General features: G+C 41.8%; 1 protein-coding gene across 48 annotated transcripts in view; it reads right to left on the bottom strand.

The window, feature by feature from the left end:
* CAST (calpastatin) overlaps positions 1 to 15,390 on the bottom strand; it is a 95,015-nt gene that overhangs the window by 24,514 nt on the left and 55,111 nt on the right. For 26 of the 48 annotated variants that reach the window (XM_065550197.1, XM_042840387.2, XM_005284036.5 and 23 more), the window contains 11 exons: positions 15,060 to 15,158; positions 13,864 to 13,944; positions 13,719 to 13,772; positions 12,415 to 12,510; positions 12,217 to 12,312; positions 11,388 to 11,489; positions 9,365 to 9,448; positions 7,751 to 7,798; positions 6,346 to 6,450; positions 5,949 to 6,050; positions 4,374 to 4,475 (listed from right to left, as the gene is read on the bottom strand). In XM_065550197.1, the coding sequence (XP_065406269.1) occupies positions 4,374 to 4,475; positions 5,949 to 6,050; positions 6,346 to 6,450; positions 7,751 to 7,798; positions 9,365 to 9,448; positions 11,388 to 11,489; positions 12,217 to 12,312; positions 12,415 to 12,510; positions 13,719 to 13,772; positions 13,864 to 13,944; positions 15,060 to 15,158 (969 nt within the window). The remainder of the gene's footprint in view (positions 1 to 4,373; positions 4,476 to 5,948; positions 6,051 to 6,345; positions 6,451 to 7,750; positions 7,799 to 9,364; positions 9,449 to 11,387; positions 11,490 to 12,216; positions 12,313 to 12,414; positions 12,511 to 13,718; positions 13,773 to 13,863; positions 13,945 to 15,059; positions 15,159 to 15,390) is intronic. The other 22 variants (XM_065550201.1, XM_042840393.2, XM_065550219.1 and 19 more) reach the window with 3 other exon arrangements.

The raw sequence follows: 15,390 nt of genomic DNA, 5'->3' as shown, positions 1-15,390 counted from the left end.
CGTGAATGTAGAAAGGATACTGTGTTACACAATATTTCATTCTTAAGGTATATATGCATGCCTAAAATGAATTTTGAAAAAAATCACTTATAAATCATTCTGCACTAATTTATGCTAATAATTTTGTGAAACTCTACCTCCAAGTAGCACCGTGGAACCTGCATATTCATATTGTGATATGACTATGATATGTTTTGTACAAGTATGCCTTGTGAGGTGTCATTTTAAAAGTCTTGATCTGTTGAATATTAATATCATGTTGAAGTATATGTACTATCATTGTATGTGAAGTTATGAAGGATTGCTATATGTGCTACTGAAATATGTTCTGAGGTTGGGAAATGCCCATAGCAGGCCTTTCAGTTGCAACAAAGGAGGTCAGATAGGTGTTGATGGCCGATCAACAAGAATCCACTCTCCCAGGGACTCCTCAGAGAAGGCAAGTATGCCATGGGGACGGACTAACCCACATCACAGCAAGGATCTTTCTAGCAGCTGGAAGAAAATATAAAAAAGAGGGGCAGTGACATCATAATGAAAGAAATACCAAACCATGATCTTGTGGGAGATTTTAATTCCCAGATCGGAAATGAAAGAAGAGGTTGGGAAACAATCAGCACACATACAACTGGAACAACGACAGACAATGGCACAAGACTTATTGTTTTCGGCACAAAATTCAAGTTGAGCATCTGCAATTCTTTCTTCCGATATAAAAACATACACAAAAAGACACGGATTTCACCAAATGGCCATACACAAAATGAGATCGACTATATCTGTGTTAGTCAGAGGTGGCGAACATCAGTGTTAGACACAAGCGTATTCAGAGGAGCGGATATAGGGAGTGATCACTATTTGCTGAAAGCAAACATCAAATTGAAGTTTAAAGCGCTTAAAAAGAACACAGACTCAGATTATATTCAATACATAGAAACTACAAGATTGCAGGGTACGAAAAGAATATCAGATAGAGGTAAAAAAGATAGAGTTTGAGGCCCTTAAAGATCTTGAAAAAAACGAAGTGGAAAAATACTGGGATCTTTTCAAAACAGCTATGCTAGAAGCAGCTGAAAAGATAATTGGTAGAAAGAGAGGAAGCAATAAAAAACAGTGGATCTCAGAAGAAACATTGAAAATTATAGACAAAAGAAGAAAACAAAAGGCTCTAGTACTACAACATGGGACTGAAGAAACAAAGCAAACCTACAGTAACTCCTCACTTAATGTTGTAGTTATGCTCCTGAAAAATGCAACTTTAAGTGAAACGATGTTAAGCGAATGCAATTTCCCCATAAGAATGAATGTAAATGGAGGGGGGTTAGGTTCCAGAGAAATTTTTTTTTGCCATACAGTACAGTACAATAGTTGGGAGATGGCCCCGCCTTACCCCACACTGGCACTGGAGACAATGAGGCAGGCAAGGAGGCTGAAGGTGCTGTAGGCTAGGAGAAGCACATTGCGCAGCAGCAGCTTCCCCTACTCTGCAAGCACCAGGGGCGGAGGGGGTTCACGCCACCCCTTCCCCCAAACCCGCACCCTTAATCCACCTCTTCTGCACTCCCTCCTCCCCCTTTACTCTGCGCGCTGCATCCTCGTTCCTCCCCCCGTCCCTCCCCTTCCCCCTGCCCGCGGCAATCAGCTGGTTTGCGGCATTCGGGAGGCAGGGGAGAAAGGGGGAGCCTGCACGCTGAGTCCTTGCTCCTCCTCCCTCCCTCCTGAACGCTGCAAGCCAGCTGATTGCAATGGACAGGAGGGGAGGGGAGGAAGGGGAAGGCGCTGATCCGCGGGGTCTGCTGGCGGGCCAGAGGCGCTAGCGGGGGGGCCATAGGAGAGCTGATAGGGGGCTGCCAGCTGTGGACAAAGCAGGCAGCCAAATGACATTATAGCAAAGCACTGCACAACTTTAAATGGAGCATGTTCTGTAATCGAGCAGGGACATAACATCGAAACAACGTTAAGTGAGAGGACGTTAAGTGGGGAGTTACTGTACAGGAACCTTGACAAAGCAGTAAAGAAACAATGCAAAAAAGATAAGCAAAACTGGATAGAAAGTAAGGCTAGTGAAACTGAAGAAGCAGGGGAAAGAAACGATACAAGAACAGTTTACATGATCCTGAAACAGTTAACACAATATGGATCAAAATTCTGAAGTGTCCCAGTGAAAGGGAAACAAGGAGAAATTTTGAAAACACAGGAGGAACAAGAAAATAGATGCATGGAACACTTCAAAGAAGTGCTAAACCAACCAGAACCAATTACAAGATTGGAATTTAACAATGATAAACCATTAGACCTAGATATAGATGTATCTGAGGTAAAAAGCTAAGTAGTAAAAAAAAGCATTGCAGAAGCTGAAAAACAACAAGGCACCTGGGTTTGGATGGCATTCATCCAGAGATGCTTAAAAATGGAGGCGAAGACGTGGAATCAGTCATCTGTTCCCTGTGCAACAAAATATGGACGGAGGAGAAAGTGCCGGAAGAACGGACCCTCGGTATCATAATAAAGTTACCAAAGAAAGGTGATCTAAACAATTGTTCAAATTGGAGGGGAGTAATGCTTCTAGCTGTCAAAGGTGAAGTATTAGCAGCAGTCCTCTTGAACAGAATGAAAGGAAAGATGGATATCATCCTACATGAACAACAATCTGGATTTAGACAAGGGAGATCGTGCACAGACACTAGTTTCACCCTGAGGTGGATTATTTAGAACACAATGGAATTCCAAGGCAGTCTTGCCATCAATTTTGTGGACTTTCAAAAGGAATTCAATAGTGTAAACAGAGAAAAAAATGGGGAAAATTGTGGAACAATATGGAATTCCAACAAAATTAATTAACATTATGAAGGCATTCTATACCAACTCAAAATGGTGCGTTAAAATGGAAAATGGATTCAGCAAGCCATTCAGCATCAAGACAGGTGTAAGGCAGAGGTGTGTCCTGTCTCCTTTTTTGTTTATGCTAGTCATCGACTATGAATTAAAACAATGCAATAGTGATACATATGGCCTAAAATGGAACAATTCAAGGCTATTTGATCTAGACTTTGCTGACGACATCGCTCTTATCAATGAAGATGCCAACAGACTACAAAAATGCATAAACCAAGTTAAAGAAGTAATGGAGAAGATGGGTTTGATACACAATGCAAAGAAATGTAAAATAATGTTAATGGGGAATATAGGGACAGAAATCAAAATTGAAGATGAGAAACTGGAGAAGGCAGACAATTTTACGTATCTTGGAAGTACCGTCAACCAAGATGGTACTAGTTCCGAGGAAAGAAGAAGAAGAAGAAGAAGAAGAAGAAGAAGAATCGGGAGGGCAAACGCTGCATTTGGAAGACTCAAAAACATCTGGCAACTCAAAAACATCTCCCTCAAGATAAAACTGAATGTGTACAAAGCAATTGTTATCACCATTACAACATACAGCAGTGGGACATGGCAACTTACCAAGAAAGAGACGCAAAAGCTGGATGCATTTCATCACTAATGTCTGAGAAGAATGTTGGGAAGAACATATAGAGATAGGAAGATGAATGAAGAAGTCAGAAAAATGACTGGACAAGGCACCCTCTCACAAATAATCTACAAAAGAAGACATCGGGGGCTGGGACATGTGCTGAGAATGGAAAAAGAACGCTTACCAAATACCGCCCTTGAATGGAAGCCAGAAAATGCAAGAAAGAAAGAAAGAGAGGAAGACCACGAATAACATGGAAACGAACAGTTCTGAACAACATCAAGCACCTCAACATGAAATGAGAAGATTTGGAGAAAAGGGCAGTTGACAGGCAAGGATGGCAAATGTGGATAGCCCAATGTGCAGCAAAGCACAGAATGGACTAAGATCTAAGGTAAAGACATCATAATTTGGCCTCTTTCCCCCCACATCTCAACACCTGAAAGATCATCTGGAAGACACTGACTTTGAACTAGGGAGACTGGACCCTCTTTCAGCCTGGGACCAGTCTGTGTATTGAGGAACTGTAAGCTGCTTGTGTCATCTAGGATGGGAGATGGATTCAAATCTTGCTTAGTGTTTTTAAATTAGAATTAAGAGTGCAAATTTAGTTTTATTTCTTAGGTAACCAACTTTGATCTCTATGCCTGCACGGGTGAGGGATGTGCTGGCTGCGGCTTCCCGCCGCCCCCATTGGCCCGGGACGACGAACCGCAGCCAGTGGGGGCCGTGATCGGCCGAACCTGCCACGTCAGCAGGTAAATAAACTGGCCCGGCCCGCTAGGGTGCTTACCCTGGCGAGCTGCGTGCCGAACGTTCCCGACCCCTGGTCTAAGCTAATACAACATAACTCAGGATAACTACTTTTACAAAGTGTTTTTTGAAGGCCTGGCTATTTTAATACCTTCACTTTATCCACAGCAGATTTGTTTTCTTCTGGGTCAGGCTCTCTCTTTCCTAGACTACCACACAAGGCTTCCACTGCCTCATCTGACACATGTCCAGCCTACAAAAGCATTAGATGTTATTAGACACAACTGCAGTTGTATTGACATTAAGCTGTTTTTGAAGAAACGTATTCAGAATTTCTAACCACAGATTATAAACACAATTTTACTTTGCAAGCAATATATATGAAAAACTCGAGAAGATACAACTATCCATACTAATAAACTCAAAAATTATAGATAGGGCCCTACCAAATTCATGGCCAGGAAAAATGCATCATGGACCGTGAAATCTGGTCTCCCTGTGATATCTGGCTATTATAGGAGGGTCACGGGATTGCCGCTCTTACTTCTGTGCTGCCTTCAGAGCTGGGCAGCCGGAGAGCAGCAGCTTCTGGCCAGGTGCCCAGCTCTGATGGCAGCACCACTGCCAGCAGCAGCGCAAAAGCAAGGATGGCATAGTATGGGGGGAGGAGGTCACTTTTGAGCTGGCCTTACAGGTGGGTGACCGCCCAAGGCGCCATGGTTGGGGGGCACTGTGCTCACAAATCCCACCACACACAGACAGCCCAAGCGCTGGTTCCAGAGCTGGGGACGGGCTGAGGCACCCCAGCTGGGGACTGCTACCATATGCTGGGCTCTAGTTGCTAGTCCCAACCTAGCTGGAACATCCTCTTCCTCTGCATAGGCTGCTCCCAGGGCCAGGTCAGACCCACCTCTGGGAACCTCCCCCAGATGCAGGAACCTCCACGGCTGCTGGCTGGGAGCCCAGCTCTGAAGGCAGCACCGCTCAAGTAAGGATGTCAATACTGCAACCCCCTACAGTAGTCTCGCGACCCCCATCCCCAATTTGGGTTGGGACCCCTACGGTTACAATACCGTGAAATTTCAAATTTAAATTTCTGAAACGATGAAATTTAACATTTTTTAAATCCAATGAACATAAAATTTACCAAAATGGACTGTGAATTTGGTATGGCTCTAATTATAAATTGCCTTTCCCCCTAAAGTGTGTCACTGAAGCACAGATTGTCTAGGACTTTGGCAGAGTGTTCTCCAGGTAGACATGATTAACAACTAGATACTTCCACAAGTTTTGATTTATATACTCCATGACTGCAGAGGTAGGGAGGTCTGCCAGTAATATAGTCTTCCTAAATACATAGGAGTGCAGTTGTTTTTTTTCATAAAATGTTTTATTACATTTATCTTTACTGGCAATAAAAAGTTCATAAACAGCATCATCTTAAAAAGAATTTAGGAAAGCATGTGAAGCACATACTCTCAAGCATAGCGAAATGATTGTCTCTTTCAAGAAAAAATGCCAGGGGTCATCACAAGAGTTCAAATCACAGGTATCCCTTCGGAAATTCAATCGATATCATATAGATAAACCATGAAGAGATTATTCTGAAGTGCTTGACTGGGAAGTTTGCAATAGTATCCCACAAAGCCATACTTCTCTAACTTTTCACAAAACAGCTTTGTGCTTTTACTTTAGCACCAATTCCGATTCTCTACAGGTTACTCACTGAAGTAGTAGTTGATGGAGCTGATGATTGCACAGTAGAAACTGCAGAAGAGGAGACAACTTCCTCTGCAGGAGCCTTTGCAGGTGCAGTAACTGCAGGTTTCTGAAAGAAACAAATGCAGCAAACTTTATTAATGCACTGAAGTACTAAGCGATGAAAATCAGAAAAAGAACATGGAGATATAAACCTTTCAACAGAATGCAGCAGAGAACAGCTCATGGAGAAAATAAAAATGAGGAGATTTTTCTGGGGAGAGAATATTATGGGATACAGAAACCAGAGAACCATGTACTTTTTTTTAAGTGTTCCTCTATCCTAAAATTGTCCAGTGACAGTGAAATTGAACACTGAATATTAAGATGATTTTTTTACTTAAGATCAAAGAAGACTTACTTACTTTAGATGTGTCGGTGGGTTTAGATGGTTTAGATTGGGCTGCAGGTGGCGCAGGACAGACAAAGTCTTTTGAAAATTCATCAATAAGATCAGATTCACTTACAGGCTGCAATACAAAATGGACACAAATGTGGTACAAAGTGACTGATACAATTGTTTTTATTTTACAAAAATTCTAGATTAACTTGCTTGGTCAGCACCTTTTACATTTTAAAATATACTACGTAGGCATAGTTAATGAATATTTCTTGAGAAAATCTTTTCCAGAATTTGTCTAGTTTTGTAATTAAAAATTATTTTTACTGGAATAACATTCCATTTTAAAAATAGTTTACAGTGTTACCAAAAAGCAAAGTATAACTTATTTCATGAGAGGATTCTAAGCTTTTAAAAGCAATAGCATAAATGACTTAGGCTATGTCTACTCTGTGCGGTCTACACTGACATAGCTACAGCAATGTAGCTATGCCAACATAACCCCGTAGCATAGGTGCAGCTTATGGTGAGAGAAGGCATTTTTCCATTGCTGTGGAAACAGTAACTCCCTGAGGGATAGTAGCGGGGTCCACAGAATCATTCTTCTGTCACCCTAGCTGCATCTACACTGGGAGTTAGGTCAGCATAGCTATGGTGCTCAGGGGGGATGAATTTTTCACACACCTGATGCCGTACCTACATTGACTTAAGTTTTAAGTGTAGATTAGGCCTAACATTTAGTATGACAGTATACGATTATAATGTTTCAAGTACAGATCACGTATAGGCAATGGGAGGAATATGGTATCAGCTTTTATTAGCATTCATGTAGGTTCTTTTATTTTTTTTTTTATATTTTGTCTGCATTTCTTTTATCTTAAGAATAAATGTGCTTACTCAGAAAGAGCCGTGTGGTAACTTATACCTCCGGCTATTACATTGTGTATCATCTTTGAAGAGAAGGCAAAAGAAGCCTGCTTAAACTGGGGATATCACAGTATAGTCAGGAGACTCTGCAGCCTGGAAATACCCCAGCCTGGTCAGGAGGGAGAGAGACGTATGTCTCCACCCAAGAGAGACGTGACACCTGAGGCACCTCTGTGAAGCCTAGAGTGGGTGCTGTTGGCGGACCACAGTAAAGGGGGAATACAGATGTAGTTGCCCAGAACTGCGAAGCATTTCAGTATTACTCAAGATCTACCTACAGAACAATAATATTCAACTTCAATATCAGAGACAGATGGCTAGAAAGTAAAAATCAGTTACACTTATACAGTGTGTAAACAAGTGCATCTATAAATAGGGACCAAGACTGTGTAGTTATACTAGGAACATAGGAGAATAGAGGACAAAAAGGGAAAACAAAACCAACCAACAGGAAACCACCAGGATATCTATTGGCAATCCTATAATACTGTTACTTTTCTAACCTTAGGCTTTTCTTCAGGTTTTGGCAATAATGGTTTTCCATCTTTATCCTGCAGGGAAAAACAAATATTGTTGTTAGTTTTTTTCTATTATTAGAAAACATGGCTTCCATGCCATTAAACAATTGCAAGTTTAAGTTATTTGCAATGGGAAAGATACCTAAACACGTACACACCCAGGAATTAAAGAAAACAAATGAAAATACACATTCAGCAAAATCTGTGCCATATCACATTTGATGACATGCACTAACAATACAGAATTCCATGGACACAGCATTTTATCTTCATGGTACAGGGTAGGAGCAGCAGGTCTCCTCACCCCCTTCCTTGGGGCCTGCCAACAGAGTGAGGCCACAGAAACTGTGACTAGGCACAAAGTGAGCCAGAATATATTTCAATACTATTCTGGCAGGCCATTCCTACTACAGCATTTAAGCTTTCATTTACAGAAAACATTTAGTCCCAGATTCTCTGCTGCACCAACTTTTCACTCAGTGCAGCAGAGAGGAGAACATCTGGGAGCCTGTTATGGCTTCCTGAGTCTCAGGGCCCATATGTGCGGGCTACAGGACCACTGTAGGTTAGAGCAGCCCTAACCAAACAACAGCTGGCAATGGTCTTCAAGGAACTGTATGTCAAGTGGGGAAAGTAGGAACACATCTCATTTTGGCCACACCACTGACATATTACGCCCCATAAACACAGACACCTAGGCCAGGGAAGGGATGACATAGGAACCCGGGTATACTGGCTCTGCATCATCTGAAAGAACCCCCATATCAGGGGAATTCTCATCTGGTCAGATACCACTGCAATACCTGAGTGGCAAAAAGGAGTCAGAACACTGCTGAGAATCTAGCCCTGAGGCCAGTCACCACTGCATTACTCCAGTTTTATGTTGGATTAACTCAATATCAATTTAAAACAGTAGATAACTCAATAGTAAGTTAGGTCCTAACTCTGTAGTCTTTATGGCTCTGAAGAAAATCTTCTGAATGTCAGTTTATTTAGGTTAGCTTCCCAGGTCTGCAATTAGACACACTGAAAGTCTCTGAGAGGTAAAAACTGCTCCATTCAAAATGGAATGTGCTACTACTGAAACCTAATGATGACAGTTGAAATGTATACATTGTTAACTGCATCAATATTGATAATTTTGAACAAGTCTCCTTCTCTGTGTGTGCCCATTGGTAAAATGTGGATAATACTTCTCTATTGTGTTTGTCAGGACTTCATACTACATGAATGAGCCCCACAGACATATTTATTTATAGATATAAGTGACACATCCAGTTGTAAAATGGTGCTTCTGGCACTTTCCATGAGAAACTATTCCAAATAAATGCCAATATTGTTTGCAAGTCTACATGTTCCTTTCCTCAACATCCATCACATTACTCTGAGGGACAGCGGAGAGTTCTAAGTGAACCCTCAAGGAAGGGGAAAGGGCTGGGGGGATACAGGAGCCATCCAGGCAGGGTGCATTCAGAGTTAGTCATTAATAGAGTTCCACCACTTTTTACTTTCCCCAACTTCACTGCCTGCCTGTGACACAACCACAGAGCTAGTCAGACACCTATAATTTATATGAGGAAAGTAGAGATGAAAAATTACCATTGCTGGTTTCAATCTGTATTCTGGAGGGATTGTATCATCACGTTCACCAGCCTTGTTTATTTTTTTCTCTTTAGCTTTTGCCTGAAGAAAAGGATACAAATATAGATGAACAGAAATTCCAGGAAAAACCACCAACAGTCCCTCTTCAATAAAGAAGATCATTCCAATCTACATTTTCTAAATGGCACTAAAGTCAGATTAAGCCATTCTATGCTTTGATGTCCTCTATTGTCTATTCATGCCAAATTTAGGTTAAAAAAACCCCACTGTTTTGAAATTAACACTAGTTTAGAACATGGCCATGATGTGTTACACTTCAAACACAACCCAAAGACACACAGCAGAGACATAAATATCACTGGCCACTGCCTCGACAGGCCTTCAGGGGGCGCAGTACAAAGCTCCCAATTTTCCTGGCAGCCTCCACCACCCTGGCCACATCAGTAGCAGAAAGAGATAAAGGATGAGTAGGATTGTATCCCCTGTTCCACTGAGCAACCACCTGGAGACATGGAGTCCCAGCAGTGCACCCCTTTATGCCTCCAGAGTCCTTCCATGAGCTCCAAAGCACTCAGCTCTTCTAGAGGCCCTCCCACAATGACTCTAAACTCTCCTGACAGTCAGCTCTTCTGACATCACATCATGCCTTCTATCAAGTTCAGAACTAGCGCCAGCACTCCAGACACCTTCAACAGCAACTAATTTTCCATTGCCTTCCTGTCACTCCCCTGCTTTGTGCGATTACTGAATATGGAGAAGGGATAAAATAATGTAAAGCTAATAGGCGAATGGTGTTAGATGTAAAGATAAAATTCAAAACATGCAAGGATTAAATACCAAATGAGCACTAAAGTTAAGAGACATTGAAGAGATTCAGGCTAAATACAAAAATAACAGAAAAAAAGTCAGACAGGAACTATTTACAAGACAAAATGCTATTAATTGTAACTCCCCCCTCCGACCCCCAAACCCAACAACTAGAGTTAAAAGGAAAAATAGTCAGAGAAAAGACAATGGTTAGAAATATATTTAAGTGTAACCGACAAGAAGCACAACAGTCATTACTCTGTCCCCTTCTCTGGTACATTGTATCTCATTTCTACTCTCTTTGTCTGTTTTTTGTCACTTAAGTAAGTTCTTATAGTGATCTTATAGTGATATAGTGCTAATCGCTGAAAATACAGTCCAGCTTGAGAGAATGTTTAAAGAACTGAACGCGAAAAGTAGTCAAGTTGGATTAAAAATGAACCAGTCGAAAATGAAATATATGAGATCAGATGTTCTGCCAAGAACCCAAATAACTCTTGGAGGAGAGCACATCCAAGAGGTCGACAAATACGTTTATTTGGGCCAGGAGGTCAACATGTGCCACGATCAGAAAGGCGAACTGTCACGCAGAAAAAAAGCTGGATGGTGTGCATTCAATGACATCAGGGACATCCTCCAAGGAAAGATCAGCAAAACAACTCGTGCGAATCTTTTTAACTCAACCGTGCTTCCAGAGATGCTATATGGCAGCAAAACATGGTCGCTGACAAAGACTGTAGAACATCAACTGTCTGTCACACAGAGGGCAATGGAACGAACATTTTGGAGCATTTTGCTCCGCGATCACATCCCCAATTAAATAATTAGGCAGCAGTCTGGAGTGCGAGATGTTGTTGTCGAAAGCAGGCTCAGCAAAATGCGGTGGGAGGGACATGTGGCCCAACTCAGTGACAACAGATGGACTGCAGCTATATCTGAGTGGTATCCGTGAGAACTGAAACGGCCATGCGGTCGGCCTCCAAAGAAGTGGGATGATTTCCTAACAAGGAGATATGGACAAGCATGGTGAAGGATGGCCAGAGCGAGAGAAGATTGGAAGACGTGTTGTGATTGGCTCAGTCTTAACTGATGAAGGACCGACAGTCTACGTAAGTAAGTTCTTTGGGGTATGGATTGTTCTCTTCTTATGCATTTGTACAACACCTAGAAAAATGGAGTTTTGGGAGCTGATACAATATAAATTTAATTATACCTCTGAGACTTCTACAATGGAACGAAGGTCTTCTTTGGGTTCAGGTTCTGGTGCACCAAGAGTATCAGAAAGGGCATCTAGTGCATCATCACTTATTGCTGCCTGGATTTAAGAAAATGTGCAAATCATATTGTGATTATTCATAAAAAGGCACAGGGTTTACCTTACATGTGTCTTCCTCTACACTCTGCATGGAGCTAAGCAGCATGCTAGTGTGTCTGCGCTCAAAAAAAGAGATAAAATGGCATTTTTAATTTCTGCTCTGCTTCACCACATTTCCTTAACATGAGAGGGCAGCAGATGGCAAACTCTGATCACACCAGCAGCTTTTAATCAAACTAAAAACTTCCTCAAAGAGAGGAAAGCAGAAATCCCAACACTACAGACAGGGACTACTTCACTGCATGGCCTTAGCTGAACTAGAAATTACATTATTTCTCCAGATATGGGAAGGAAAGGTCAGTTTTACGAATACAAGGAAATGAAATTATCTGGATATTAAACGCATCCCACACAACTAAAAAAAGCAAGCTCATTTTTGTAACCAGCTCTTATACTATGTTTATCGGGCCTATGGGAGCCCTGCAGATGACTCCATAAGCAGAATTATTTGACCCATGCAGGCCCAATCCTGTAACATGCAGAGAACACCTCCTGAGAGGCTCTCAGCACCTGCAATTCCCGTTGTACTTAATATGTTCAACAGCATTTCAACTGAAGCCGAGGATGTTCAACTTCTTGCAGGTTCAGGCCCACATTTTGGCATGAAGTATGTTAACTACAGATGCATCATAATAATTAAATTAGTCAAAAAAGGGAGTATCTATACCTCTTCCAGTTTTGGTTTCTTCTCCTTAGGAGGAGCTGAACTCCTGACTGAACTTGTTGACTGTGCTTGTACAATTTCTCCTTCCTCTGTTGGCTTCTGTTATGTAAGGAGAAAATGAAACATTTGGTTACTGGCAAAATTTGCAAAAAGTGTAAAAAAGATAAAGTTAAAAAAATTCTCAGTTGGCAAAATCAATACCTCTTTAAGAGTTGTTTTCTCCTCTCCAGGAGTAGAAGTACTGCAGGTAAAATCAGATGACAAAGCATCTGCAATATCATCATCTGTCATTGGTTTCTAAACAGAAATTGCATAGGAGGTTATGGTTAACATTCAAAGGTCAATGGCTGTCAAAACCTAGTTTATAATTCATGTGCACTGTGTGCTTACTGAAGTAGCAATATGTATTTAAGGGGTCATTGTTATACTTTTGTCTCAGAAAGAAACACCCCTACACTTCCTCATACACTTCACATCAAAATGCAGCCTTTCATTTTCTTTTAGGTGTAAACTTATAGTGAAATCAAACTCTAGTCCAGGGATCAGCAACTTTTGGCACGCGGCCCATCAGGGAAATCCGCTGGGAGGCCGGGACAGTTTGTTTACCTGCAGCATCCGCAGGTTTGGCCAATCGCAGCTCCCACTGGCCACGGTTCGCTGTTGTGGGCCAATGGGGGCTGTGGGAAGCGGCGGCCAGCACGTCCCTCGGACCACACCGCTTCCCGCAGCCCCCATTGGCCTGAAACGGGGAACCACGGGCCAGTGGGAGCTGCGAACGGCTGAACCTGCGGACGCTGCAGGTAAACAAACCCTCCCGGCCCACCAGCAGATTTCCCTGACGGGCCACGTGCCAAAGGTTGCCGATCCCTGCTCTAGTCTAAAGGAATGACAGTCAACCTGCCAGCAGATGTTGTGAAGGCCAAGACTATAACAGGGTTTAAAAAAGAACTAGATAAATTCATGGAGGATTGGTCCATCAATAGCTATTAGCTGGGATGGTGTCCCTAACCTCTGTTTTCCAGAAGCTGGGAATGGGCAACAGGGGATGGATCACTTGATGATTACCTGTTCTGTTCATTCCCTCTGGGGCACCTGGCATTGGCCACTGTCAAAAGACAGGATACTGGACTAGATGGTTTGACCCATTATGGCTGTTCTTCTTATGACCTTGGTAAGCACACAGATTTAAGCATTCTTTGCCACACAAAGTACTCAAGGATTCCTGCATCCATAACTGTCAATAGCTAGTTTAAGATTATCAGGTTCAATTTCTCAGAAGTATTTGGTTTAGTTGTTTCAACTTCTTTCAGTTTTCCAAGACCATGTATGTTAATTAAAAATTCGGTGCCAAAACTCCAGAAGCTTCCCATTGACTTCAATAGGAACTGCATGTGGTCAGCACCTCCTGGAATTTGGCATTTTCTCATGTCGGAAGAAGTTAATTAGAACTTTTCCAAGAACCAGATGATCTATTTTTACCTTTTGAGATGTAAATCTAACGTTACCTGAGGTGGTGGTTCTGTTTTTTCTGGGGGTACAGCTTGGTCATCTCCTTTACCCTGAAAGAAGAGTTATTTCTGTGGTGAATGGAAGATAATCCCACTATACAAACAGAACTATTGCATGTCTTATTTTGCTCACTTTACTTACCTCCAATAATTTTCTGTACCCTGGAGGTATAGAACCCTCCCGTTTACCCAGTTCTTCGATATATGCAGAAGAACATGAATCCTGCAACAAAAACAAGTAGTAAATATTGTTGTATTAACGTTTGTTGAAACCAAATTTCAGTTACCAATTTACAAAGATAACTATATAAAATGGCATTCTACCCTGTAATAAACTGGCCTTCTCCCCAACTCACAAAGAACCCACTGCCATACTCAGAGTCTCTTTCCAAGCAGTTTTATTCTTCTAACACAGGCAAAATTAACAAAACCAGTTCCTCAGCCCACCCCGGGCTACAGCTCCCAGTGCACTGTCCCCTTTGCCTCTTTGTCCTTCCTTCAGGAATCTTCCATGCTCTGGTTGCTGAGCCCCACATCACCCAGAGCTTTTTCCCTAGCAGGTTCCCACTTCCTCCTCTCCTTGCGGGACTGCCTGCTGCTCCTGCTTCTTGCAGCTTTCTGGCTCTGACTAATCAAGTGTCTCCCCCTTGCCCAGGTACCCTCTTTTAAATCTCATTGAGGTCAGCTGACCAGTCACAGGTGTACTGGCCCCGCTCCCTCTTCAAGGGGCCAGCCACCCGGTGATATACTCACTAATGATACTTCTGAGAAAAGAGAGAGAGTCAAGTACAATAAATGGTCAATCTTTTAATGTAGATACAGATAAAATGTGAATTTTAGATATTTTTGGAAACACCTCTGTCTACTCCACTCTCTTACTTCTCCATTACCCTCCCCATCAACTGCAATTGCAACCTCTCTTCTCCCCCCCACATCCACATTTAGAAATGAACATCATTGTCTCAGATTCCTAATGCTCTACTATGTGACAAATAAAAAAGTAAGTAGAGAGAATTCCCTTCACCTATCCAAGCTTTTTTCTCTCCCCTTTCAGCAACTTTGATAAAAACATGTTCTTTTGTAAATCTATCAGACAAGCCCATATCTGGTGACTGATTCAAATAGCAACTTTTTTCCAGTTTGCTAACACTTCACCATTGTGTTCTACTGTAGATCTATAGCTGCAACATTTCTTAACAGCTAAAAACAACACTAGTATCGTGTGGGAGGCATTCCTTATGTTTTACAGAGAAATTGTGAATCTATTTCAAATGTTATGAGATCACAGGGATAATTACTCAGCCCGTATGATAACAAGTGACGTAAAAAATTCAATACCGTAATTTCTGGACCAGTGTAGACTGGACTGGGAGGGACATGTTCTTCAGATCCTCCTAGCGTATCTATCAGGTCATCTAAGGCCTTATCTACATCAAACTAGAAAAATAAGTAGACAGTTATACAAGTTAAGGCACTGCACAGCACGTAAAGATGTATCACAATGTGTAGCATTAATGTAAGACTACAAAGAAACAGAAAAAGACAAAAAAATAATCTCTCCTTAAACCTAACAAAAAAAAATCTACATTTAGGTTATTATGCAAATACAGGAGTATACAAAACTTTACTGTTGTGCCTGTCGGCTCCACACATGCATACAAGGGAGTTC

Source organism: Chrysemys picta, chromosome 6, assembly GCF_011386835.1.
Source record: "Chrysemys picta bellii isolate R12L10 chromosome 6, ASM1138683v2, whole genome shotgun sequence".
In the NCBI taxonomy this organism is placed as follows: domain Eukaryota; kingdom Metazoa; phylum Chordata; order Testudines; family Emydidae; genus Chrysemys; species Chrysemys picta.
The sequence above is the reverse complement of the archived record's forward strand: the minus strand, read 5'-3'. Positions and strand labels throughout refer to the sequence as shown.